Source organism: Condylura cristata, unplaced genomic scaffold (assembly GCF_000260355.1).
Source record: "Condylura cristata isolate star-nosed mole 26May11 unplaced genomic scaffold, ConCri1.0 scaffold00031, whole genome shotgun sequence".
NCBI lineage: Eukaryota > Metazoa > Chordata > Mammalia > Eulipotyphla > Talpidae > Condylura > Condylura cristata.
In genome coordinates this window covers 21,457,724-21,481,924 of record NW_004567132.1, presented here as the reverse complement: position 1 = coordinate 21,481,924, position 24,201 = coordinate 21,457,724, and the positions used below count along the sequence as shown (strand labels likewise).

The following is a 24,201-nucleotide window of genomic DNA, read 5'->3' as shown; positions in this document are numbered from 1 at the left end:
GCAAAATTCTGAAAAAAACTAGTCCATTCAAAGCAGATTTGCAAAGATGTTATTCTGTTTTTAGGGGTGCTCAACTCACATAATGTACCTAATGGTGTGTGACTTGTGTGCAAATTTTGTTACGTTTTCTTCTGCTTATGTAGCTATCAATGAGCCAGAGTCTTTTCCTAAATATTCTTAAAATGCTCTTGGCTTTTAAAAATTCATAATTGACCTTTTCTGAAACTGGAATTTAAAAAAAGGTTATCTATAAACAGTAGATCACAAACTGTGAAATTTGCAAGTTAATCAAATTAAAATTCAACACATGAGTTTTAATTAGGTCTTATCAATGTAACTCAGCAGTTTGAAATGTTAACACATTAAAGCCATTCTTGCTAGGAAAAAAAAACTGTCTATATTCAAAGCAAGTTTGATGCAAAAATATATAACATGTAATTGTTCATTCTCTCGAGCTAAAGGATCATGAGAAAAATGATGTTCATAGCCAAGAAGAAAGGGAGCAAGCCAAGGAGAAAAGTCACTTCTCCATGTGATGCCACCAGAGGGTGGTCTGAATGTCCGTTGTTTCTAGTTCAAGTACAGCATTACAGACTGTTAATCTGACTGATCTAGGGCCACCGACTGGTGGCATCAAAGACTTGAATCTGCAAGTCCCTCTACCCCTCCCGATTTCCAGCCTTTGCACCGAATAGCCTACCATCTGATGCTATAAACTATAATTACCGAGTGAAAATGCAAATCACTGATATAAGCCAATCACCACTCATCCCAGTATCTTTCCTTCCATCTAAGTCTCAAGGAGCTATTGACTTTTATCTTTTATTTTTTTTTTTAGTCTGAAAGAGAAAAACATTTAAAGTCTTTGGATCTCCAGATGGACCAGTGTGATTTGTTTAAATGCAGAGCAAGAATCTAATATAAAGGCTTCAAGTACATGAGTATTTACACATGATTAAAAGCACTAAAGCCAACGTGTTCAATCTACTCACTTGATTTCAAAGTGGGGTAATAAAGATTAGTGAGAGTGGATCTTTTACCAGTCTCATTCTGTGAAGTGAATTGGAAAATTGAGGTAATTGTCACATTCACTCAAGTAAAACTTTCACGATTGCTTCTACTGTCCAGCTACTTCAGGTTAAATGATTTGACCTGCCTTAGCATCAACTTAGCATTATTATGTAGTAAGTTTTGTGGTGTATTTCAGCATGCAGTTCTCCTAAGGACATTATGAGGTACACACACAAGTTGGTGAGGCATAGAGAGGTTAAGGAAGTTCCCTAAAGTGAGAGACTGACCAAGTCTGTATTTAAAATCAGATCTATGTAACTTAAAAACAAAACAAAACAAAACAAAACAAAACAAAAAAACAAAGAAGGGGGGCCCTCCCTGGTGGCTCAGTGGGTTAAAGCGCAGCACTAAGAAGCTAAAGCCACTTCCACATTAGTTAGATCCCCGCCTGTACCTGAGGAGATCCACCTGGGGTGGCAGACCTCTCCTGACCCGCCCGCTGCTCCCCTCAGCAGTGACCTTTGTTGATCTGCCTGTTCTGTTCCCCACTCTGTCCCTGGTGAATCCTCTCACCCTCTGCATCTCTGGCCTGTACCCGGTTTTGTATGAATAAATAAATCTTAAAAAAAAAAAAAACAAAAAACAAAGAAGGTATTTTATGAAGATTTATCTTGTATGCATGTATGCATACAAGAACTGGGGTGTAGGCCAAGGAGCAGGGGTGAGAGTATTCATCAGAGACAGAGTGGGGAGCAGGGCAGACAGATGTAGTAAAATACACTGATGAGGGAGCAGTTGCTAAGACAGGAGAGGTCTACTGTGCCATATGTGTCAGCTGCCTGGCTGGGGATCATACTCACACTGCAGTGGCTGGCGACAGCTTAACAGCACTGAGACTTTAACTTTTGTGCCACTCAGAGGCCCCAAATAATATCTTCTATCACCAAACTCAAGTGTTTAAGATTGTTCCTACAATTTTATCAACCTTTAAAATAAAGCTTATAAGTATCCCTAAGATCTCAGGGGATGATCACATCCACATTTTACCACGTTAAGATATGATTGATGTCATTCTTTGTCTTTCACAGGTATTGCAGACAAACAGGACAGGGAGTAAACATGAAATAAACATCAGAACCCAGAAGTTGAGAGCAATGTTGGGAATGGCACTAAAAGCTTTTCTCACATCTTAACGTCCTTTTAGATTAATTGACCACTTTTCGAGAGAAAGAATATGACTGAATGAGAACACAAAATAAGACCAGTAACAGAAGGACCAGCCACAGGCAAGAGTAACTACTTGCATCCAAGACAACGTTTGCCTCCTTCACAATTTTCAACAAATTAACACACTTCTCTGGTCAAAAGTTCGAACATCTGTCATCTCAGCAATTCAATGCACCCTCTTATTTCCAACTTACAGCCATAATTCTATGTCTCTGATTTGCCATCATATAATTACAGACTAAAATAGGCTGACTCAATAACAAGTGCTATCTACTGCAACTTAATCATGCAGACCATGTGATAGTCCCCAAAGACAAATCAGCACCTACTGGATTATAAGCATACTCTGTTCTCACTATCTTGGAACAGACTCAATCATGCTGAGAGCCTTTCCAAAAAGACTATTACCTTTCTAACCATTGGATGAAGAAAAAATAATCAAGTAGCAGATGCCACCTAATTTTTGTTTCCAGACATAACTGACTAAATTTCTAATGTGATAAGATGTGTGAAATGAATGTATATTGGGACTGGCTTCTTTCTTGTGAAGAAAAGTGGGCTAATCGTGCCACTGAACCAGATCGTGATTATAAAACAAGTAAGTGTTGTATAATAAATACACCTTAGTCTCAGAAAACAAAGAATACTGGTTGTATCAATACAGTCAGTCAAGTTAAATCTGAACTAATCAATCTTTGGATGAATTGCTCAAACTTGTTTTTTGTCATTGACATAAAAATGCTGTTTTTATTTAATTTGAAAAAATGATTTGATTGATAAATTACTTTATTGCAACACAGACTCAATTAATGAACTTCCTCATTTTCAAAAATTTTGAGGAGATTAGAGTCTACAAGGAATTTTCCAAGAATGGAGATCCTGCTCTTTTGTGTACTTTACTGTCACCTGTCTAAGATCAGAAGAGATTATTCTTCCAAAGAGTAATTATCAGCTATCTCTTATTAAATATATAAACTAGTCATATTTCTTCATTTACAAGTATTCAATAGGCAAAATATCAGAAAAAGCTTATCAAGTCATTTGACTATTCATGTTTTACAGATGATGAACTGGAGCTCCGAGAGATTAAGCACCATGTATCAGACCACAGGCCTCACTCATGCTCCCTTTTACACTTACAAGTCAAACATGTCTGAAATCAAAACTAGTGTATCTTTGATGTTTTCACATTCTGATTTTTATACTCACATTTTCTCTGTCAATATTCATCTATATCTTCAGGATCGTTTAATTGTTAAATGAGACTGTTAGGACATGAAAGAGCACAAAAAGATTTTCTTGACAACAGTAAGACTTAGTTGATTTATTTTTGAGTCCTCTTCAATTAAATTTCTGATTGTCAATTTCCTATGCCAGTTGAATTGTGGTTTCCTATTATGTAACCTAAATATCTCTCAACTTCACACTTCCTATTCACTATCTGAAGTTAAAATTCATAATTAGAATATGTAATTATCAGATCTACTATAATTTGATTGCTTTTGCCCTAGTGACATTGAGTTTTTCAATACAAGATATTCTCATGCTCTCTTATAGTCCTCAAGATTTCATTTGATATCACCTGCACCTTGAAGACCTGCAGCTATGCTCTGTAGCATACATGGGGCCTCCCTTGTGGCAGAACAGGTTGAAGTGCCAGCACTATGAAGCCATCTACAGTGACTGAAGAACAAGTTTGATCCCCAGCCAAGGATGTGACCCATATAGCAGGGCATACCTCTCTTGCTTCACATGCTGCTCCCTAGGCAGTGTATTTCTGTATTTCTGCCCATTCCACTCCCCACTCTGTCTCTAGTGTATCTTCTCGCCCCTTGTACCTCTGGCCTATACCCCAGTTTTTGTATGCATAAATAAGTAAATCTTTAAAAAGGTTATTTCCATGGTAGTGAATTGCTTAATAATAAATAAATAACACCACCAGATGAGGATCTCCCTGATGGCACAAAGGTTTTAAAACACTATGAAACTTGGCCCTCCCTGGTGGCGCAGCGGGTTAAAGCACAGCACTAAGAAGCTTAAGCCACTTCCACATGAGTTCGATCCCGCCAGCCCCGGAGGTGACCACATGGCGCGGCAGACCTCTCCTGGCCCGCCCGCTGCTCCCCTCAGCAGTGTACTTTGTCAATCTGCCTGTTCTGCTTCCCGCTCTGTCTCTGGTGAATCCTCTCACTCTCCGCATCTCTGACCTGTACCCCAGTTCTATATGAATAAATAAATAAATCTTTAAAAAAAAAAAAAAAACACTATGAAACTATCCACAGCTACTGCAGTGTGAGTTCAATCTCCAACCAGGGGATTAAATATCAGTTTAAGTTTCTAAGATTTTTTTTTTTAAACTTTCAGTTCAAGTTTAATAGAAACAACAAAAGATTGAAAGTAATGAGTCATTACTATACATAACAGTTGGCCTACCTCATAGAACAACTAAGGCCAATCTCTCCAAGGGAAAAAAGGCTGACCCTCCCAACCCCTGAAGGGAAGACCTATCCTGCCCTATACTACCTGTGAGCTGATTCAAAGGTCTTGTGTTTTAAGCATTGACAATAGTAACAAGCAGTTTGGTTCTTATAAATGCTCTGACCCACATGGCACAGCAGACCTTTCCTGTCTCACCACTGCCCTCCTCAGCAGTGTATTTCAGTCAATCCACCTATTCTGCTCCCCACTCTGTCTCTGGTGAATCCTTTCATCCCCTCCCACAATTCTGGCCTGCACCCAGTTCTGGTATGCATAAATAAATAAATATTTAAAAGAAAAAAATTGCAAATGAGACACACATTTCTTAGCTACAAATTCTTGGGTGCCAAGTCCCTGGAATCAGCAATTACTCCAGATGAATTTGGTGAACACATGTCCTATGCACCAAATCATAACACTGGACATCCACTCACCCGAGCACTCTGGCCTGCAATGAGCTGGTCATCTTCGGTTTGAACACTTGTCCGGCTGCGCACATCATAATCTTCCTGCTCAAAGTCAGAATCATCCTCTAGTTCTTCTGGAGTCTGGGCATACAGAGGAGAAGAGAAAAGACATTACTTTATAATTGACAAGCTTCAATTCCATGTGTATGTATATTCACTGCTGATGCTAAGTAGCCCCTCCCAGGAGAAAGTAACATTTTGGAAATTTGAGTAAGGGATGATACAGGAGGGTACTCACTAGAATGGAGCCAGCAAACTTACGTTGCCCTAATTTATGTACCTTTAAAAGTACATTTTACTTACAACTTCCTTCTGTAGATCTAGCAAATTTGAATCTTGACATGACATGCTTTCTAATAGTAAGAAAAAGTGTATATGTGTATTACTCCACCCATATGAATCTATTATAAGTTAGGAAATCAACAAGGTACAACTACACTTGCTCTTTAAAGCCTCTTTTGCTCTATTCTAGCTCTGCTTTAGTCTCAATAAACAAAAGGAGTTATCATCTCTAAGTCAGAGACCAGACCTGAAAAAATATCAGATGCAATCATTAAGCCTTATAGTATAAGGGTGATGACTAATAGATCAGGAGTCATGACAACTATGAATCCCTTTGTGATCACTGGCAAACTCCTCTTTTAGCTTTGGTTTCAGGCTGTGTGAAATGATGTTGATAACTATAGTTAAGTCTATGACTACTGTGAAGTTTCAGTAATGAACTCCATGTTGTCATACATATATCTATCTCTATATCTTAATCTATCTATATATATAGATATATCTATATCTATCTATATCTATCTATCTATCTATCTATCTATCTATCTATCTATCTACCTATATATATATATATAGAGAGAGAGAGAGATAGTTATTCATGAAAAATCCCTAGGAGAATCATAGAAGAAGGGAATGATTCTAAAGTATCCCCCCTTCCTGCCATCACAGAGACCAAGACATGCTTCATTAGAAGGTAAAACTGTCACATGTTGACCAAATTTCCCCACTTCCAGGCCAGCACAGCATCATTCAGAAAGGTCTCCCTTTAGCCTCCTTTATCTCAAGTGGGAAATAGAATCTAGTGGGGAAAACCCCTCCAGTATCATGAGCTTGTGGGAAGTCTTTTATTATTAAAAACTAAAAGAATTTCAGGGGATCTATGGAGCTTAATCACTGGGAGTCTGAGTTGGACAGATTATGGGGTGGGGACTCATCATAAAGCTTCTTTGGCATACCAAGTTCATACTGCAGTGGACAAATAGTAATCTCAACATAAGTAACTGCAGACTTAATCTGTGAGACAAAGTCAGAGGCAAAGTTTCATTAGGGAATTCAGCAGGGTAAGTAAAGATCTGCTTGATTTCAATCTTCAAATCAGGAATTCTACAGGCCCTAGATACAGAGTGTCCACACTCAGCCCACTGTGGAGAGTGCTTTACTATCACCTCTGACCATGTGGTACTCTTGGAAGCTGTATAGAACATCAGTGTTCAAGGTAAGAGGTAGACAGGCAGAGGTGAACACCCCAAGTGCTAAGTTAGTGGCTCTGTTGACCCCAAGGAATGTGGGGTAGAGGTTAACACTAGTTAACAAACACAGCCATGCTAGTTTAGGAGCTACTTTTCTTTTTGGACCTGGAGAGGGAATGTAATCATAACCCTGCTAATTGTTGAATAAAGCCTTGATCTGTCTGACCAGAGAATCTATCCACAGCACACAGGAATTTACCTAGCCCATTCAATAGCTCTTTTTTCCAGTGACACTTGAGCAACCCATGCTTCCCCCCATTTACAGAGCAAAACCAATAGCCTCACCAGATAAGGGGATTTAGTGCATGCACAGACTTGATTTGAGCCTCCAAGCAATGAGCTGGATAGATCCTAAGTCTCAGCCAGCTGATCTGCAAATTCATACCCCCTTCTACTACTGAATATAGTCCAAATCCTACCACAGTAGTTAGCCTGGCAGAGGAACAGGGAAAATACAGACTCCATCCTACAGCTTCATTTGAGCAGGAAACCCTGCTAGTAACATTAAATTAACTGGTCAAAGTTAGTGATGCCCCCCGCCATTTCAGTCCTTCAGGTGCCTCACCTCCAAATATACTATAATAGGACATGACACCATCAAAGGAGACTAATAAGACCCCAATAACTAACTTTTAAGAAATGATGATCTATGAACTCTCAAATAATTCAAATATTTCTCTGAAAGAAGTCTAGTGAACAAAAAGAAAATACACACAATTAAACAAAATGAAAATCATACTGCCTGGAAAAAGCCAGGAAATAGTAAACATAATAAACATCCAAACAGAAACCCTAGAGCTGAAAAACACCATGACTGAACTGAAGATTTCAATAGAGAGTTTCAAAAAGTAAATTCAGTCATGGAGAAAAAAAGCATCAGTGACCCAGAAGACAGGCAAATTGAAATTACACAGACAAATGCACACACAGCAAAAAAGGAAAAAGTCTATAGGAATTATGGGGGACACGATGATAATATATATTTATTTATTTATTATGGTAATTCCAGAAGGGAAAGAGAAAAGCACATAGGTATATTTAAAACAACAATGGCTGAAAACACTCCAATCTGGGGAGTAAAATAAAACATCAGATCCCTGAGGCCCAAAAGACACCAAATGAATTGAAACTTTATAATGGTACACTGAAACACATTATAATTAAATTTTCAAAGATTTTTAAGAGTAGGAAAAGAATGGAGAGAAGATACATACAGGGGAACCTCCATAATATTGCTGATGGATTTTTTACTTTTCATGCCAGACAGAATAGGGTGATATTCAAAGTATTGAAAGAAAATAATTGTCAATAATCTGTTCAGAAATGGAGGAGTGCTGGAAACTTTCTTAAACAAAATGCAGAGGAAATCCAGACCTGCATTATAAGAAATGCAGTTCTTTCAGTCCAAGTACAAGAATGTGATTAAATATTAAAACAAACACAAAAATGTATCATCACTCTCACTTGTAATAATATATGTATATGATACACATAGAGAAGCATTTAGATCTGCAATATCATAATGGTGAAGCATAAATCACAATGTTTCTTTAAAAGCTGAAAAAGTAATTTAGTTAAAATAACCAAAATTAAAATAATCTGTTCTTAGCTACATTATATAAAAGGCATATAAATTGTAAAAGCAATAGCCTAAAATATGAGGAGGAAGAGAAAAGTGAAAAGTTTATGAATTGTATTGAAGTTAAATAGTTATCAGTTTAAAATAAATAGGGCATTTGAAGTGTAAAATAGTTTATAGGTCTTTTGTTAACCATAGGAAAAATCCATTAGTAATTATATAAATTAAAAAAATAAAGAAGTTTAAGCATATTGATACTAAGAGACATAAAAAATAAGACACACACAAACACAAAGACAGCAAGATATGTAAAAAGAACAGTGGATTTACAAAACAGCCAGAAACCGATGAACAAGCCTTACAAAACAATAAGAACAGTAAGTTATTGCTAAGTATGAAGATTAAATTCTCAATGAAAATATGAGAAATAGTTGAATTTAAATACTCAGTAACAAACTACCAACAAGAGTTTCCTTTTAGCCTTAAAGACACACACTGACTGAGTGAAGGAAGGAAAAAAAGGTATTTCAAGCAAATGATAACCCTTCAAAAGTAATACTTACATCAGACAAAACAGAATGAAAATAGTATTTTGAAAAGGTATCTGGACTCCCATGTTCACAGGAACATTTAAAATAGCCAAGACATGGAAACTACCGAAGTATCTGTCAGTGAATGGACAAGCATACACCCAAAGGTGGTTACTTTTCAGCCATAAAAGAGGAGGAAATTATATTCTACCCTATGCCACAACATAAAAAGTATGATGCTAAGTGAAAACATTCAGACAAAATAAAGTCTGTTTTCACTTACAAATGGAATCTTAAACACACACACACGTGTGTGTGTATATATGTATATATGTATGTATATATATATATATGTATATATATATACATATGTGTAATCACCCAAACTTATAGAAAAAGATATCAGACTTGTGATTACATTTGGTAGAGAAAAGGATAATTAGAGAAAAGAGGTCAAGAGGTACAAACTTTGTTGTGAGAAAGCACTAGCTATGTACTTACAACATGACTATATTAACACTGCTTTATGTGATACATAAATATTACAAGTAACCCTAAGAGTTCTCTTCACAAGGAGTTTTTTTTTTTTTTTTCATTTTCTTTTTTTAAAATTGTATCTGCATGGGTATTAGCTGTACCTACTGTGGTAGTCATTTCACAATATATGTAAATAAGCTATCAAGCTGTCCCTCTTAAAGTCATAAAGTGATGCATGCTAACTATTTCTCAGAACCGGGGGAGAAAAACTAATTTAGACTCAAATACCTAAGTATGTCTGACTTCTAAGATACTGCACTTTATAGGTCATTTTGTTGAATTGTTGTAGTTATTTTTTTCTTAACCTAGCAAGTCAGGAAAGAATGGGAGCTACAGAGCGTGTTGAAAGGGAATAGATTCTGTGCAATCTACAGGCAGTCCTAAGGACAAGAATCCATACACCCAGATATAAATTAATAGAGACCATGCATGAAATGCCTTCCACATGCCCATCACTGTTTTCACTATGTGCTGTATATGCACTAAAACTCATAAAGTGTACTGAAAAGTCCTATGATGTGAACACTTTTCTACATGTGGCAGACACACGACCTTAGGCAGGAAAGATATACCTTGCTCAAAAACTTCTAAGAGTTTGAAGCATTTATTCTAAACCATCAAACTCTGTTCATTGTTACGAGGATGAAATAAGGTGGGCAGGATGAAAGGAAGGGGGACCCTGGGAAGACAGTGCATTTAGTGAGAGATTTCCCAGCCCTTTGCCTCTGGCCTGAAAAGTGATGGTGACCCACAAAACTGCCTCTGGCACACAGCAGCCCCACCTCCCAGGGCTCTGTCTTCCAGACAAGCTGTTCTGATGATCTACTTGCCCATTCCCCATCCAAAGGGCACATTTTTATTCTGCTGGTTTGTTTGGCTACCCCAGTGCAATGAATCAGGTGTGGTTATTGATGAAGCCTTGAGATTGGTCAGACAGGCATACAATGGAGCCCTTGATGCCAATATCAAATTATGCCTAGTAATTTACCAGGCTTTGGCATATCATTCTTGTTTTCCTTCTTTCTCGTCATCAACCTTATTAACATTCACTCTGTCATCTACAGATGTTCAGTTCCCTTTCAGAGGCATATTAAAAGAAAGAGGAAAGAAAGAGGTTTTGTTCTGATACTTTATTAACTAAAGCAAGGGCTGGGCGAGGCAAAACCTGGCTCACATAACTGGTTGTATTTTCACTGTGGACAGAAAATGATCTCTCATCATTTTGCGCTCTCCTGGAGTGTCTGAGGAACAATTACTGCAAGTTGGTAAATTCTGCTGACAGATGAGATGACAAGATTGCAAGCACTTTTCATCTTTAGTTTTTGAAAAGGAGAGAGCAAAGCAAAATGGGAAATTTCACACAATGGGGTGGGGGGAGGGAAGAAGATTATGACAGTACCTATAACATTGTGTGCAAACATTTTGGTGATCTGTGCATTTAGAAGATGAGTCAATGGCAAAATCTGGCAACACAGAGTAGGAATGATGAGCTCTGACTTAATGACTATATAGCTCAGAAACCAAAATAAAGAAAAATTCAAAACAGGGACAATGACCTGGACCCAGAGTACCTGAATGTTTATGGTCTAACTCCACTACTCCCAAGATAGGCACCTTTGTCAAGTAGCTTAGAACTGGTCTGCTTCTCTAGCTCCCCACTGGTAACAGAGGTAACAATTTCTACTTGCCCTGTCCGCCTCATAGGACTGTAGGATCATATGTGTGTTAAAACACTTTGTAAACAATAAAGATGAACTGTAGTAATAAGTGATAGTGATAATCATTAAGCTTACTAATATACACTTATTAACAACAACTATAAGAATAATAATAGCAGCAATACTTTTTAACACCTACTGTGGGCCAGGTATTTAGCACAAGGATTTAATCTTTAACTTAGTGAAATATATTAGTCCCAATTTCATAGATGTATGAACAGGCTCAGACTTATTAAAAAAATTTTCTTAAGATATCACACGTAGTAGCCCATGTTATTGACCATCACAAATACAACTATGTAAAAGGATAAATTTAAAATATTTTCTTGTGCCTTTAGCATGCAACAAGCCCATCCAAAGCATCCATATAAATAGTTCTGTACATGTGCAGTTTGCTAATAGCATGTAAATGTGTCTCCTACTCATACTCTATTTTTTTTTTTAAAGATTTATTTATTCGTACAGAACTGGGGTACAGGCCAGAGATGCGGAGGGTGAGAGGATTCACCAGAGACAGAGTGGGGAGCAGAACAGGCAGGTCTACGAAGCACACTGCTGAGAGGAGCAGCGGGCGGGTCAGGAGAGGTCTGCCACGCCATGTGGTCACCTCCGGGGCAGGCGGGGATCGAACTCATGCGGAAGTGGCTTAAGCTTCTTTGTGCTGTGCTTTAACCCGCTGTGCCACCAGGGAGGGCCATGCTCTATTTTTTGAATTATTCATTTTTATAGGGAGTCTTACTCTTTAGTTGGTCAAGGACCTCTGCTCATTAAAAGAGATCTGGGAAAAGAGTAAAGGCCTGCAAAGTGGCCCAGAGATAATTAGACTTATATCATTAGCTATGTTATAGGGTAAAAAAAAATGTGATTCACTGGACTCACTGGACTGGAGGTTGGGGTTATGGGGCAGGCTTCCTTTCTAAACTTAGGGCTCTCTAGGGAGGCCCTTTTACAAAAATCAAAACCCACTTTGGTTCTACTGTTCTCTAACTTGGATTGTGAAAGTAAGGCTTATCTGTAAAATAGCACAATCAGAGTAGTTAATTCCCAAAATTCTCTTCTCTAAGGGTTTGAGATTAGTTTGCACCTATAAACAGAGGGCCAAGAAGATCATGTGACCAGAATCATGCTAAGATCATTTGCAGAACAGGATCAGCCTGCCAACTTCTTATTTCCTAGCAAATGTTTAAGCTTGTCTAGAATAGGCTCTATAGAGAACCAAATGACAAAACACTGAGTATTTCTCCAGGACATGTGAAAAAAATGCATTAAGGTTGTCATTAAAAAAAAAAAAGGCTTAGATGTTCATTAGAGTTCTGTTGGTAGTGCAGCAGGAGAGTATGGGCGATGTAGGAAGACTTCCCAACAGAGTCTATACCAATGGAGTGAAATATAGACTAGAAAATGATATTAAAGGCTTTCTGAAGCCAATATAGGACAAAATTATCTCAGTTGGGACTGACTCACCACTGGCATCTCTAAACTGGATTACTCTGGAGCTCTCTGGACCACCTCCCTGTTTCTTCCTTTGGCACTTACATTCTAGTCTCATCAGCATAGTCAGATGGCCCTTTAAGACCTAAACCAAGTCAAGGTCTCCTGCTCAGAAGTCTTCAATGACTCACATCACATTCATTGTGGTCCTTAGGCCACACCTGTCATTCCATCTGCCCGAAATATATTTTCCCCTAATGAGTTTAGGGTATTTCTTCTTCTTTCCCCAACCAAGAATTTTCTCAAATGTCACCTGATCAGTGATTACTCTTTTTAACATCTTCATAGCCTAGGGCTCTACTCCCTTTATATACCTTGTTTTTTTTTTCTCTCCCAGTGATGAATAAGCAATATATTCTATCTATTTGTTTGTTTCCTGTCTCCTACCAAAAGACTCTAACTTTCTTGAGGTTGGGGTCTTGTCTATCTTGGTCATCTCTGTATTCAGGGGTGCTTCCTAGATTGTGGGGCACCGAGCTATCACTTAAACCTGGTAATGAATGACCAAGATTGAGTTACCAATTAAAAAAATAACAATAATTGTTTCTCATTAAGAAAACAAAAGCCTTATGGCATCGTACTAACAAACTCAATGAGAATAGTTTGTAAAAGATAAATCAATTTGTTACAAATTGTTTATAAAGTCTTTTCAACCCTTACTTTTCTAACTATGACAAATGCCCTGATATAAATCCCTGCAACTGATATTGTTGATTTAAAAAAAATTTTTTTTTCATTGACTGATGATATAATTTTATCACATCAGGATGAAGGAATTATTTCTTGGGAACTTAAGCATCAGTGTAATTTATGGCTAAGATATTATTTATCCATATTTGAAGATGAGGGAACTGAGACAAGAAACTGAGCCTATCAATAATCCCAAAATAGTACAGCCACAGGTGCTCAAACTTCATTGCTTCCAGTGCTCTCATTATCTCAGTATTTTTTTTCATGGCAGCATGAATATAAATAAAATAAAACCTAAAACTGGATTAAGAAAAATCACAAAAATGGATCATGTTGACTGCACCTAACAACTCAGTGCATGTTGCACAGGCATTATTGTTAATGGAATACAAGTGAATATCCACTGAGTTTGTGTTTTATCAGAGTAACCACCAGAAACCCAACTTCACAAATATGTAATGTCATCAAAAGGAACATAGCAACCCAATGTGTAAATCGTGAACTTCCCTCAGTAATATTTCATGCAGTTGGGTTTCCTGATGGTTTAAGGGGTCAAGTCTTAATATTGTGAAACTATCAGCAGCCACTGCAACATGAGTTTGACCCCCTGCCAAGGTGCTAACCCACATAGGACAGCAAACCTCTTCTGTCTCATCTGCTGCTCCCCTCAGCATTGTAGTTCAATAGATATGTCTGTTCTGTCTCTGGTGACTCCTCTCACCCCCCCCCCGTATCTTTGGCCTACCTCCCAGCTCTTATATGCATAAACACATAAATCTTTTTAAAAATTCATGCAGAATCAGATAGCCAAGACTTTCAAACTTTTTAAAAGATATTGCAATGTTGCAAAGCATCTTATGCACAGTGCAAGAAATGAGAAGTGAAGTGATAAACCTTTATCTGGATCAAGTCCTGTGCTCTCTGGTTTTCTTTTTCTGCTTTCAAAAGTATCAAACTCAACCTGTTTTAAAAGTTTAGTATATAGGTATTATAGATTTTTTCCAGGGTCATTCTTGTGAGAAGCAATGCCTGTTTCGATGCCTATAGATATGCTAACAAGATTATTACCATCTTCTACCCTATCCATTTATTTCAATTTTCAACATTAAATGTTTAACTCAGTGTCATATACTTCGTCCTCATTATTTGCAGATTCCTTATTTGTGAATTTGCCTACTAGCTGAAGCATAGCTGTAATTCCCAATTAATAGGTTCATGATTATTCATGGACACCTGCAATGTGTCAAAAAAAAAAAAAAAGTCAGCTTAAGTGCTCTTTCCTAGTGAAGTAAATCAACACTATGTCCTGCCTTCCTGTTCCCATTCTTACATATGAGAATCCTTTTCCATATTTTTGCATCCTCATGTTTTTATTGCTGATTCTCTCTACTTAAAATGGCCTCCAAGTATCACTGGGAGGGTAAGAACCCTATCTAGTGGTCCTGGGAACAAGCAGTTTGTGTTACAAAGAAAAGGCTTGTGGTAGGTAAGTTTCCTTCAAGCGTTAATTTATAGTGTGATTGGCCTGGAGTGTAATGTGAGTGAACCAAAATTAAATAAAATCTTTAGTTAAAACAAGGTACTGTATGAACCATTGATAGAAATGTGATGAACAGTTGATGGGAAGCTAACCCTGCATGTCCCCTAGAAGCAATGGTCCCACATTTACCAATTCAGTGTTCACAGCAACATGGTAGATAGAACAACTACAGTAAACAATGACAGTCAAATGTATACTGGCCTCCGAGATCTGTTTGGTCATTGTTTAAATTACATGCAAGATTATCAGAAATTCATTCCTATGTAGCTGATAGATCAGTGAGGACCAGCCTTAGCAAGTAGCAAACCAAAAATACATAAATAAAATACTTTGCTGGAAGAGGGCAGAGAATTAGAATTGTTCTAGGGGAAAAGGAAGGCCCCAAAGGTAGGTCATAAAAGGAAAAGCTTTGTTTACTTCAGAGAATTGCTAGGAGTTGAACTGGAGCACAGAGATACCAATATCATCACCTAACATGTTGATTACTGAGAGGCCAAGGTGATGGAGAATTTGACACTCAATGTCATTTTTACATTTATTTTTTGAGGAAAATGGTTTATTATTTTTCCAAAGTTTAATCAACACTTTGGTTGGGAAGGGATCAGGTTTGCTGGGAGAAAAAAAAAAAAAAAAAAAAAACTCACTTATTTTCTTTCTTCCTGTCCTAGCACAATGGGATTTTATTTTTGAAGTAGACTTAATCATTATATTCATAAAGCAAACCAAGATGATTTAAATACAAAATGAAGCCATGTGAGCACAGAATGGAGAAAAGATTTTAAATATAACAATTTGTACATATTGTACATTTCTCTCTTCTAAGTTTTAACTGGTGTGAAATCCATCTGATCAAATCATTTGAAATGTTGAGGAGAAATGACACTTCATGTAACAAAGATATGGCATTTTATCTAAAATTATGTTTTTTTATAGCTCATGAATGAATAAATGAATGATGGTTATAAAGTTCCTCAGCCTCCCAGATGAATGGTTGTCACAAAAAATATGAGGGCTAACAATGCAGAAAAATGGCAAAAGAGGGAATATGTCTCTAGTATTATAGTGCGATTTAGTGCCAAATGCTTTGAAAACATAACTCTCATGGTCTATTACCTTATTTCACAAGTTAGTGTGTAACGGAAAGAAATTATATAATTTGATTCAGGCTGACTATCCTTCCTTTCCTTTTCTACAACTTCTCATAGTTCTGCTCTGTTTTATTCTGTATTATTCCTGTTTCACTAGATTTCTGTCTGCTGCCCCACACTCTGCACACACGTGCACACAGGTACTGGCCACTGTGGCAAGCAATATTCAATAGGGAAAAGAAAAGAAAAAGACACTATAAAGAAGACAATATATGTAAGGGGAAATACTATATTAGATATTACCACAAACAAACAGTTATTGGTAGTTAAATCACTAGTATTATTGAGGGCAAAAAATCTGGGGGGGGAAGAAGATTTGAGTTAGGTCTTGAAAGTTGGTTAAGAAATTGACCAGTTTTAAATGGACAAATTAGAACAGGAAATTCATTTTTCAGGGTCCCCAAACTGATATTCATCAAATTCAAACTTTGAACTCTTCATTGTTAAGTGTAACTTTTATTCTTTAATGCAATTTATGGAATGCTTTGAACACTGAATTGACTGTATGATAATTAAGAAAAATATTTAATGTTTAAGCAATCAAGTTAACATAAAAGACAGACATACAGAAGATTTATTCACACTTGAATAAGTTGAAGGAGGCTTAGTAGATGTTTCATGACAAACATGAATGTCATTGAAGGGGCAAAGAAATACCTTTTGATGATGTACTTCTACACCTACTCAGATTACTTTCGAAGGTTTGTATTATGCTCTGGATACCAAAATTGAAGACCACATATTGTACTAATGGAATGAGTTCAAGGATATTAGGATGGGGATGGTTGGAGAATCAATACCATATATGAAATTGCCATAAAGTAGGGATATATTGCCTAGAGAAAACAATATAGCACACACACTTCCTAAATTCTGGGGGCACACACAGAAAATGAATTAATTGGTTGTTATCATTATGAACTCTGAGTGAAAGTTGTTTTTCTTGGTTTAGACAAATTAACGGTGTTTGCTTTACACAATGATATTTCTAAATGTCACAAAAGGAGCATATGAACATGGGTATTAAACTATTTCAATGAAATAACAAAAAAAATAAAAAAATTCAAGTTAATTTATAAGCTGGTTTGGTTGTTCATTGTCAACTGTCAAAGAATATAATCTTATAAAGCATAACATTACGAACAAGACTCGTATTATATTTTGTACTGGATAATATGATTTTAAGATAACACTGCAGTGCCCCACCTCTGCTTCAGTCATAATACCCACATGTAGCTGTGCCATCACTTGTGCTTTTGAATATTTAATTTGAGGAAATAGTTCTTTGGTTAAGAAAAGTGTCTGTAAACCAATACATGAAAGTGTAAATGGCAAAAAAAAATAAATCTAATTTTATGATGGAAATACAATTCAGCACTAACGAGGGTTGAGGTAAGCTATGTGTCTTATTAGAGACAGATGAAGCATATTCTAAGAGAATAAATCAAGTTGCAAATGATATTTGTACTACATATATTTATATTTTCTAGACCATCCACGTAATTATCTAGACAATGGTTTGAAAGGTTTATAACTACTTGCCAATAGAAAACAGAATGAGAAGATAATAGGGTAGATTAGCTGGAAGTAATACAGCCTTACTTATAGCATTTTAATTATTTGTTATAAGGTGACTATAACTATCACTTTGTCATTATTATATTTAGTATTATTAATGCGTGTTTATTTCTTTTCATTCTACCATTTTCTGATATTGCTGGGAAAATATCAGCAAGAGAACACAGAAAGAACGAGGGACACTCCTAAGATGGCACCAAATTTAGTCAACAATGCATTTAAAAATCATGCAAGGCATGATTCTTAAGGATTATCAGTGCTTACCTATGCTGACTGTGATCAATCACCCCATTTATAAGTAGAAAGTTCCCCTTGTCTGTCTAAACCAGGATCTAAAAAGTTCATCAACTTAAACTAAATGAGTAAAAAACAAAGAAACAAAAACAGTAAATTCACTGGGATCCCTAATAGAAGCTCTGATTACAAAGTTCTCACATACCCTGATCATCAGCACAGCCTTTCTGATGTCCCGAACGCCATCATACACCAGACGAGAGGCATCAATGAACTCATTCTCCTCAAATGGTTGAGGGACGTTGGCACTCAGGGCTTCAATGGCAACCTCTACTTGTTCGGCAAAGCGTGGCATCACTGAATTAAACAAAGAGAAAAGCAATGAATTAGACAATCCTTTCTCAGGCTCCCATATTCCAGTCTTTGGGCAAGGTGGCAAATCTGGGCATTCCAATAGTTTAGTACAGCCCATTTAGGGTGAACTCAATTTGGAAGTCTTTGTACCAGTTACTCTCAAGAGGGAAAGTAAACCATTACTCCATGAATGGTAATGACAAAGAACAGAACAAGTTTGTTTACCTGTCCAAGATTTAAAAAATGTGTGATAACTATGTCTTATTACTATTTTCATGTCATTTTAACCTCAGTTGATTTCCATTTCTGTGTGATCACAGCTATAAAACCTTGTTCAACATATCTGAACCCTCATAAATTTGTCTATAAAATAGAAGATACTGCCTTAGGATACAATGACAAAATGTACACAAATGTTTCGAGTGACCTCTGACCCTCAGAAAGCAGAAAACAGTAAGAATGTGCACAAAAAGGACCATCCATTCACTGTTGGTGGGGATATAAGTTGGTGCAGCCTCTAAGGAAAATAGTATATTTATATATAAATAAAAGTGAAGTGACTGTGTACCCCTATATTCACAGTAGCACTATCCATGTTTGCTAAGTTAAGGAACCAATCTATGTGCTCAATGACAGAAAACCAGATAAAGAAACCATGGAATATAAACTTCATACTATGTAGCTATTAAAGATGAACTAGTTTCTTTTTGAACAAAATGGATAGGCCTTGAGACAATCAGCCTAAGTGAAATAAGTCAAAAAGTGAAATACAGATATAGGGTAGTTTCATTAACTATGGAAAATAACCTAAAAGCACATACTGGCAAAGCACAACATAAAACATTCTTATCCTCTGTGATAAATGTTCTGGATAACAGAGGGAACGGGTGGGAAAGAAGACGGAATAGGGGGACGAAGGGACAGGGCACTAGCACAGGACATTTGTTGAGGGAGAGGATGGACGAATAAAAATGAAACCACAGGGCCCTCCCTGGTGGTGCTGCTGCGGGTTAAAGCACAGCACTGAGAATCTAGAGCTACTTCCGCATGAGTTCGATTCCCACCTGCCCCGGAGGAGACCACATGGTTTGGCAGACCTCTCCTGACCCGCCCGCTGCTCCCCTCAGCAGTGTACTTCGTTGATCTGCCTGTTCTGGTCCCCACTCTCTCTGGTGAAGCCTCTCGCCGCCCCTGCGCCTCTGGCCTGGACCCCAGTTCTGTATGCAGAAATAAATAAATCTTTAAAAAAAAAAATGAAACCCCAAAGTGATATGAGCATGTAAGTGATTGACAACATAAGAGAAAATGTAACTAATTTCAGATGTTTAAGTCCAGCTTGTGAGTAGCAGACTGCAGCCTACATGACTTCACAGTAGCAAACTGTGAATTACATGATACAATCCATTCCCTTTTTGTCGAGAAGGCAGGGCTTGAGACACTGAAGGTAGGGGCAGCTGTGGAGGGAGGCTAGTGGAAGGAGAGAAGGTGGTGGGGGCTGTGGAGGTCCTTCAATGGAAGGACACTGAAAAGGAGAGGCAGAAATTTCTAAGTACTCTAACAAAATGCAAAGAGGAGACATATTGGCTCCAACATGACTGACTTTGTTCCATGTTACCAAGATGCCTTAATATGAAAAAAGGTGCATCTGTAGGTTTCTTAAATGTTGGCACCTCTCTCTTTAAACAAGAGCTCCCACTGGCACACTGAAAGTTTGGGGAAAGTAAACTAATGAAACATCTGAAATACTTCTACCGGCGACTTAGAAAATGCTGCTGATTCACTGATTCTTGGAAATTACAATTTAAAATTTTCAGCTGTTATCTTGCAATAGTCAATTTTTATGGCAAATGAAAATCAAAAGCACAATTCATTTTATTTACAAGGAAATAAAAGACATAATTCATCTATTTCCATTTCTGAACATTCATGCCTGATTCGTCTTTATACTCCTTTCCATCCTCTGTGGCTCTTTTAACATACATTTTAATCCTTAGAGTGAGAACTCAGTTGAATTACTTTAATCTCTAGGGTCAGAGTATTAAAGATAAAATATTTCTAGAAAAAAATGTATTCCTACTACTAGGAAAAGTCAAGCTTATTTATTTAAAGGAGGGTTAGAGGAAAAAGTAAACATTCTTTCCATAGAAATTATTAAAATCAAAGCATGCATGAGGTGAATTTCCTTTCTGTGAACAAATTACTATGTTTGGTTCTCTATAATATTTCAATTTTTCATTTGGATTTTGAACTGCATTTATATAAAAGGCATTTAGGGATATTAAATTGAAGTGCTGCAAATATAAATCAAATACAAATATAATTCTAAAAACTACCATATTAAACTCAGATCCTTTTAGATATCCATTGTATTGGGAATAAACTTTTAATTGACTGAACCCTAAATAATTGAAATTGACCTCCTTAAGGATAAAACATTTTTGTATGTGTTTGATACTTTCACCTGAGCACCTTCCTTAAATGAGACTTTAAACACTTTTTTTTTAATATTTACTTATTTTTGCATACAAGAAGTGGGGTACAGGCCAGAGGTGCTGTGGATGAGAGGATTTACCAGAGACAGAGTAAGGAGCAGAACAGGCAGAATGACTGAAAAACACTTCTGAGGAGAGCAGCGGGCAGATCAGGAAAGGTCTACCATGATATGTGTGTCCCCTCCCTGGCAGAGGATTGAATTAATGTTGCAGTGACTGCAGATAACTTCATAACACTGCATTTTTAACAAGCTGTGCCATCCAGGAGGGCCCACCCTTCTTTTCTTATGCTGAATGTTCTGAGTAACTCCATTGTACTTGATGTCTACACTGCCATCAACAACTCTATAGATATGACACTATCAGCTGCACTCAGCTGCAAAAATTTCATTCCTACTGTATTATAATGCTCATACATTAACATGAGATAATTCCCCCTACAAGTCATAAGGAACAATAGAATAACAGACAAAGTATTAGAACAGGCAAGGACATGAGACCCCACATTATCTATAAAACACATGAGCTGTTTTCCTTTAGTAATAACTAGAAAAATTACAGTGTAAAGCAGAAAAAGGCATTTCATATAATTGATAAGCAAAAAAAAAAAGTCCAATAATGTCCATCTTACTGATTATGTGAATAAATGTTACCTTTCTACTAATACCTTTCTACTGTAAAAGAGTAAAAATGGGGATACATTAACTTTGGCAAACACTTTGACAAATCTAGAAAAATGAAACTTTCTAAACCCAACCAGTGAGTTTGGACATTATCTGAGGCATAGCCAAATACTAATGTCTAAAAAGCTACAGATTAACAGGACTACAGACACATGGGCCCGGTACCATCTCTTTGTTTCTCTGGCTATAACTTTTCTTATGAAGTTGTATATTTTAAGAATTAATGGAGGTTATAAAACCTGGGGCTAAAATTAATGGCTTTGAAGGACCCCTTTCTATGGACTCTCCCCCAGGCCTATTCTGAGACTTTGAAGTCAAAGGGCACAGTATTGTGGGCTGTTCACTCCAGGTTCATGGACACGACTTATGAGTGGGATACAAATGGACTCAGGGGTATGAAACTGGAGACAAATATATCAAATATATCAAAGTGAGAAGTCCCAAAGTCAAGACATTGACATTTCTTTTCAGTTTTGTCTTCCCAGTCATGTGTGAGAAATTTAAATACGCAAACAGCACTACGCTTAGATAAAATATATGATTTTTGAGTACAAATGTTCTAAAAAGACATGTCAGCCCTTAAGTGTAACATCTTTAAGAGGAGAGGGAGAAGTACGTTATTAGAGAGAGGTCATAAGAAGGCTTCATGTTGTTATCTCAAGTCTTAAACAAAAGTATGAATCAGATAAGGTCAAAAACTCATAGGTTTTAATGACAGGATGCAAGCAGAATATCATTATATTAATCTCTGTGCTTTCTTGTATGTTTTCATAGTTCAAATATTTAAAGAGAGATCAATAAATTATGATCCAGAGTAGACTTCTTACAAAGTAAGATTTGAAAAATAAAGTTGTAAACCTCATGGTACAGAGCATAATAAAAACCAATTTTATCAGTTCTATTAAGTGATGAAGTCCCTCAAATTGTAATTGCAATCAAATGCTTAATATTTAAACTTCTCAACTGCCAGCTGATAGTTGAGTTAGATAGTGATCATGCAGTAGATTCAGCTCCAATGCACACATCTCTTTTTACATAAACAATTTTGTTGTGTTTTACTGTTGATCGTTGTTGTGAGATTTTGTTCTGTTTGTGTAAGGTCACCTTGAAGATGACTTAGATGATTTCGTTAGAAGGAAATGTAGGAGATGACATGTCATCTTTGTCCACCAGCCATTATGCCTGATTCTATGTCCAAAATTTGCCCAGTGCTGAAACCCTAAGTTTGAAAAAGGGATTCTGTTTGCTGAATCTTGGAATCTTGGTATAATCAACTGTATTGTTGATATGACATTGTCAGAAGAGTCACAAATAAGCCCTTTTTAGCATAAAATTGGGTTGAAAATTCTAAAACTTCCAAGGGGATAAAAAAAATAGTGGGGGTAGGGATGCAGAATCTTTTTAAAATGGAGCTCAGAATACAATTTAGGCTTCATATTCCAATGGCATTACTATACTCCTAGCTAGAACTTGAACTCTTCATTTCAGTTGCTGTATCTCATGAGAAATTTATTTCTCTGACATTAGCTAGTTTTGTGTGTGCATCTGCTTCTTCATAAAAACCTTTGTAGTTGTTCACTGAATACTTAATGAAGGGCTTGGTCAACAACTACAGCTCTTTAACTAATACTTTGCTTTTTTCCTATTTTAGCTTTATCCTGCTTTGATTTTTTTTTTTAAATTGATAAGATAGAAAAACAGAAGTTTATAGAACCATGACCCATCTTCACAGAACTGGAGACATTAGGTTTAACTATGAATTCTTATAACACTTTGGTAGTGTCTGAAAAAATTAGATGTCTCAAAAATAAGTCTGAGATAGAAAAAAAAATCCTCAAACCACTTCAAATATGATGCTGCTTCTGCTTCCCACTAATTAGAACAAAATACAGCCTTGCCTTTGTGATTTGCACATTATATATTAACAGAGTTTCTGATATATAGGATTATATAAATAGAAGTTCCTTTCTACTTTCTGAATTATATCCAAAAATGTAGACACCACTTTACTGTTATTTATCAGAAATACATTCTTGCTCTTAATAGCTTATGGCCTGAAAGGATGATCAAAGTTGGAAATAAACTTTAAATTTTAGCTATACTTTCATATGCAGGGTACACAATGGGCCACAAGATGATGACATTCCATGAGTAATGAAATCAGCATTAAGTATGCAAAAATCAAGATTGTGTCACTGTTGTGTTGATCAAGATCCTAAACCAGAGGTGAGGAAGACCTGGACTGAATCCTCCCAGGAGATTTAGAGGTGAAGTTTCAGAGCACAGAGACAGTCAGTAAAATGACTGAAGAGTTGTGTTAGAGATGTAAAAGGGAATGCTAACAAGCATAAATGAAAACCAAGGTTAACTAGAGGTAGTGGAAATGAATGGCCAAGTGACTATTAAAAGCCCTTGGCCAGCTTTAAATACTTCAAAGACCACACTTTAATATAGAGGGAACTATACAACCTCTCTCAAGATGCAAACAGACACCTACCAAAAGTTCTTGACTTTGTCTTCCCCTCTTTTGCCTGCACATATTCAAAGCATAAATTAGACAGATTCAGTTCTATGTTTTCACATATGACATGTAAATACACCATGCTATACCACCCTGTCCACGATTGACTTTTATCATAAAGAAACTGCTTTTCTCTTTGGCCCAGGTAAATCCCCCCTCCCCCGGTTTTAAATGTTGAGTTTAGAATCAAATGGCATTGTGAAAACTTCCTTAATACCCAGGTACCCCCGAACTAGCAGCTCCATAGCTTTATAACATTCTAATTATGTATGTGTCATTACAATGCTCAGTGAACTCTTAAGACTTTTGACATTTCTGCATGTGAAATGCTTCTTGTTGGACTACACCATCTATACTTAGGCAGAGACGTCTTCATTCTTTCTTTTTAAAG

General features: G+C 36.8%; 1 protein-coding gene across 3 annotated transcripts in view; it reads right to left on the bottom strand.

Annotated features, from left to right (window-relative positions):
- Positions 1–24,201, bottom strand: part of CTNNA2 (catenin (cadherin-associated protein), alpha 2) — a 1,016,972-nt gene that overhangs the window by 51,153 nt on the left and 941,618 nt on the right. For all 3 annotated transcript variants that reach the window (XM_012731478.1, XM_004691582.1, XM_012731477.1), the window contains exons 13-14: positions 17,966–18,117; positions 5,151–5,264 (exon numbers count right to left, since the gene is read on the bottom strand). In XM_012731478.1, coding sequence (XP_012586932.1) covers positions 5,151–5,264; positions 17,966–18,117 — 266 coding nt within the window. The remainder of the gene's footprint in view (positions 1–5,150; positions 5,265–17,965; positions 18,118–24,201) is intronic.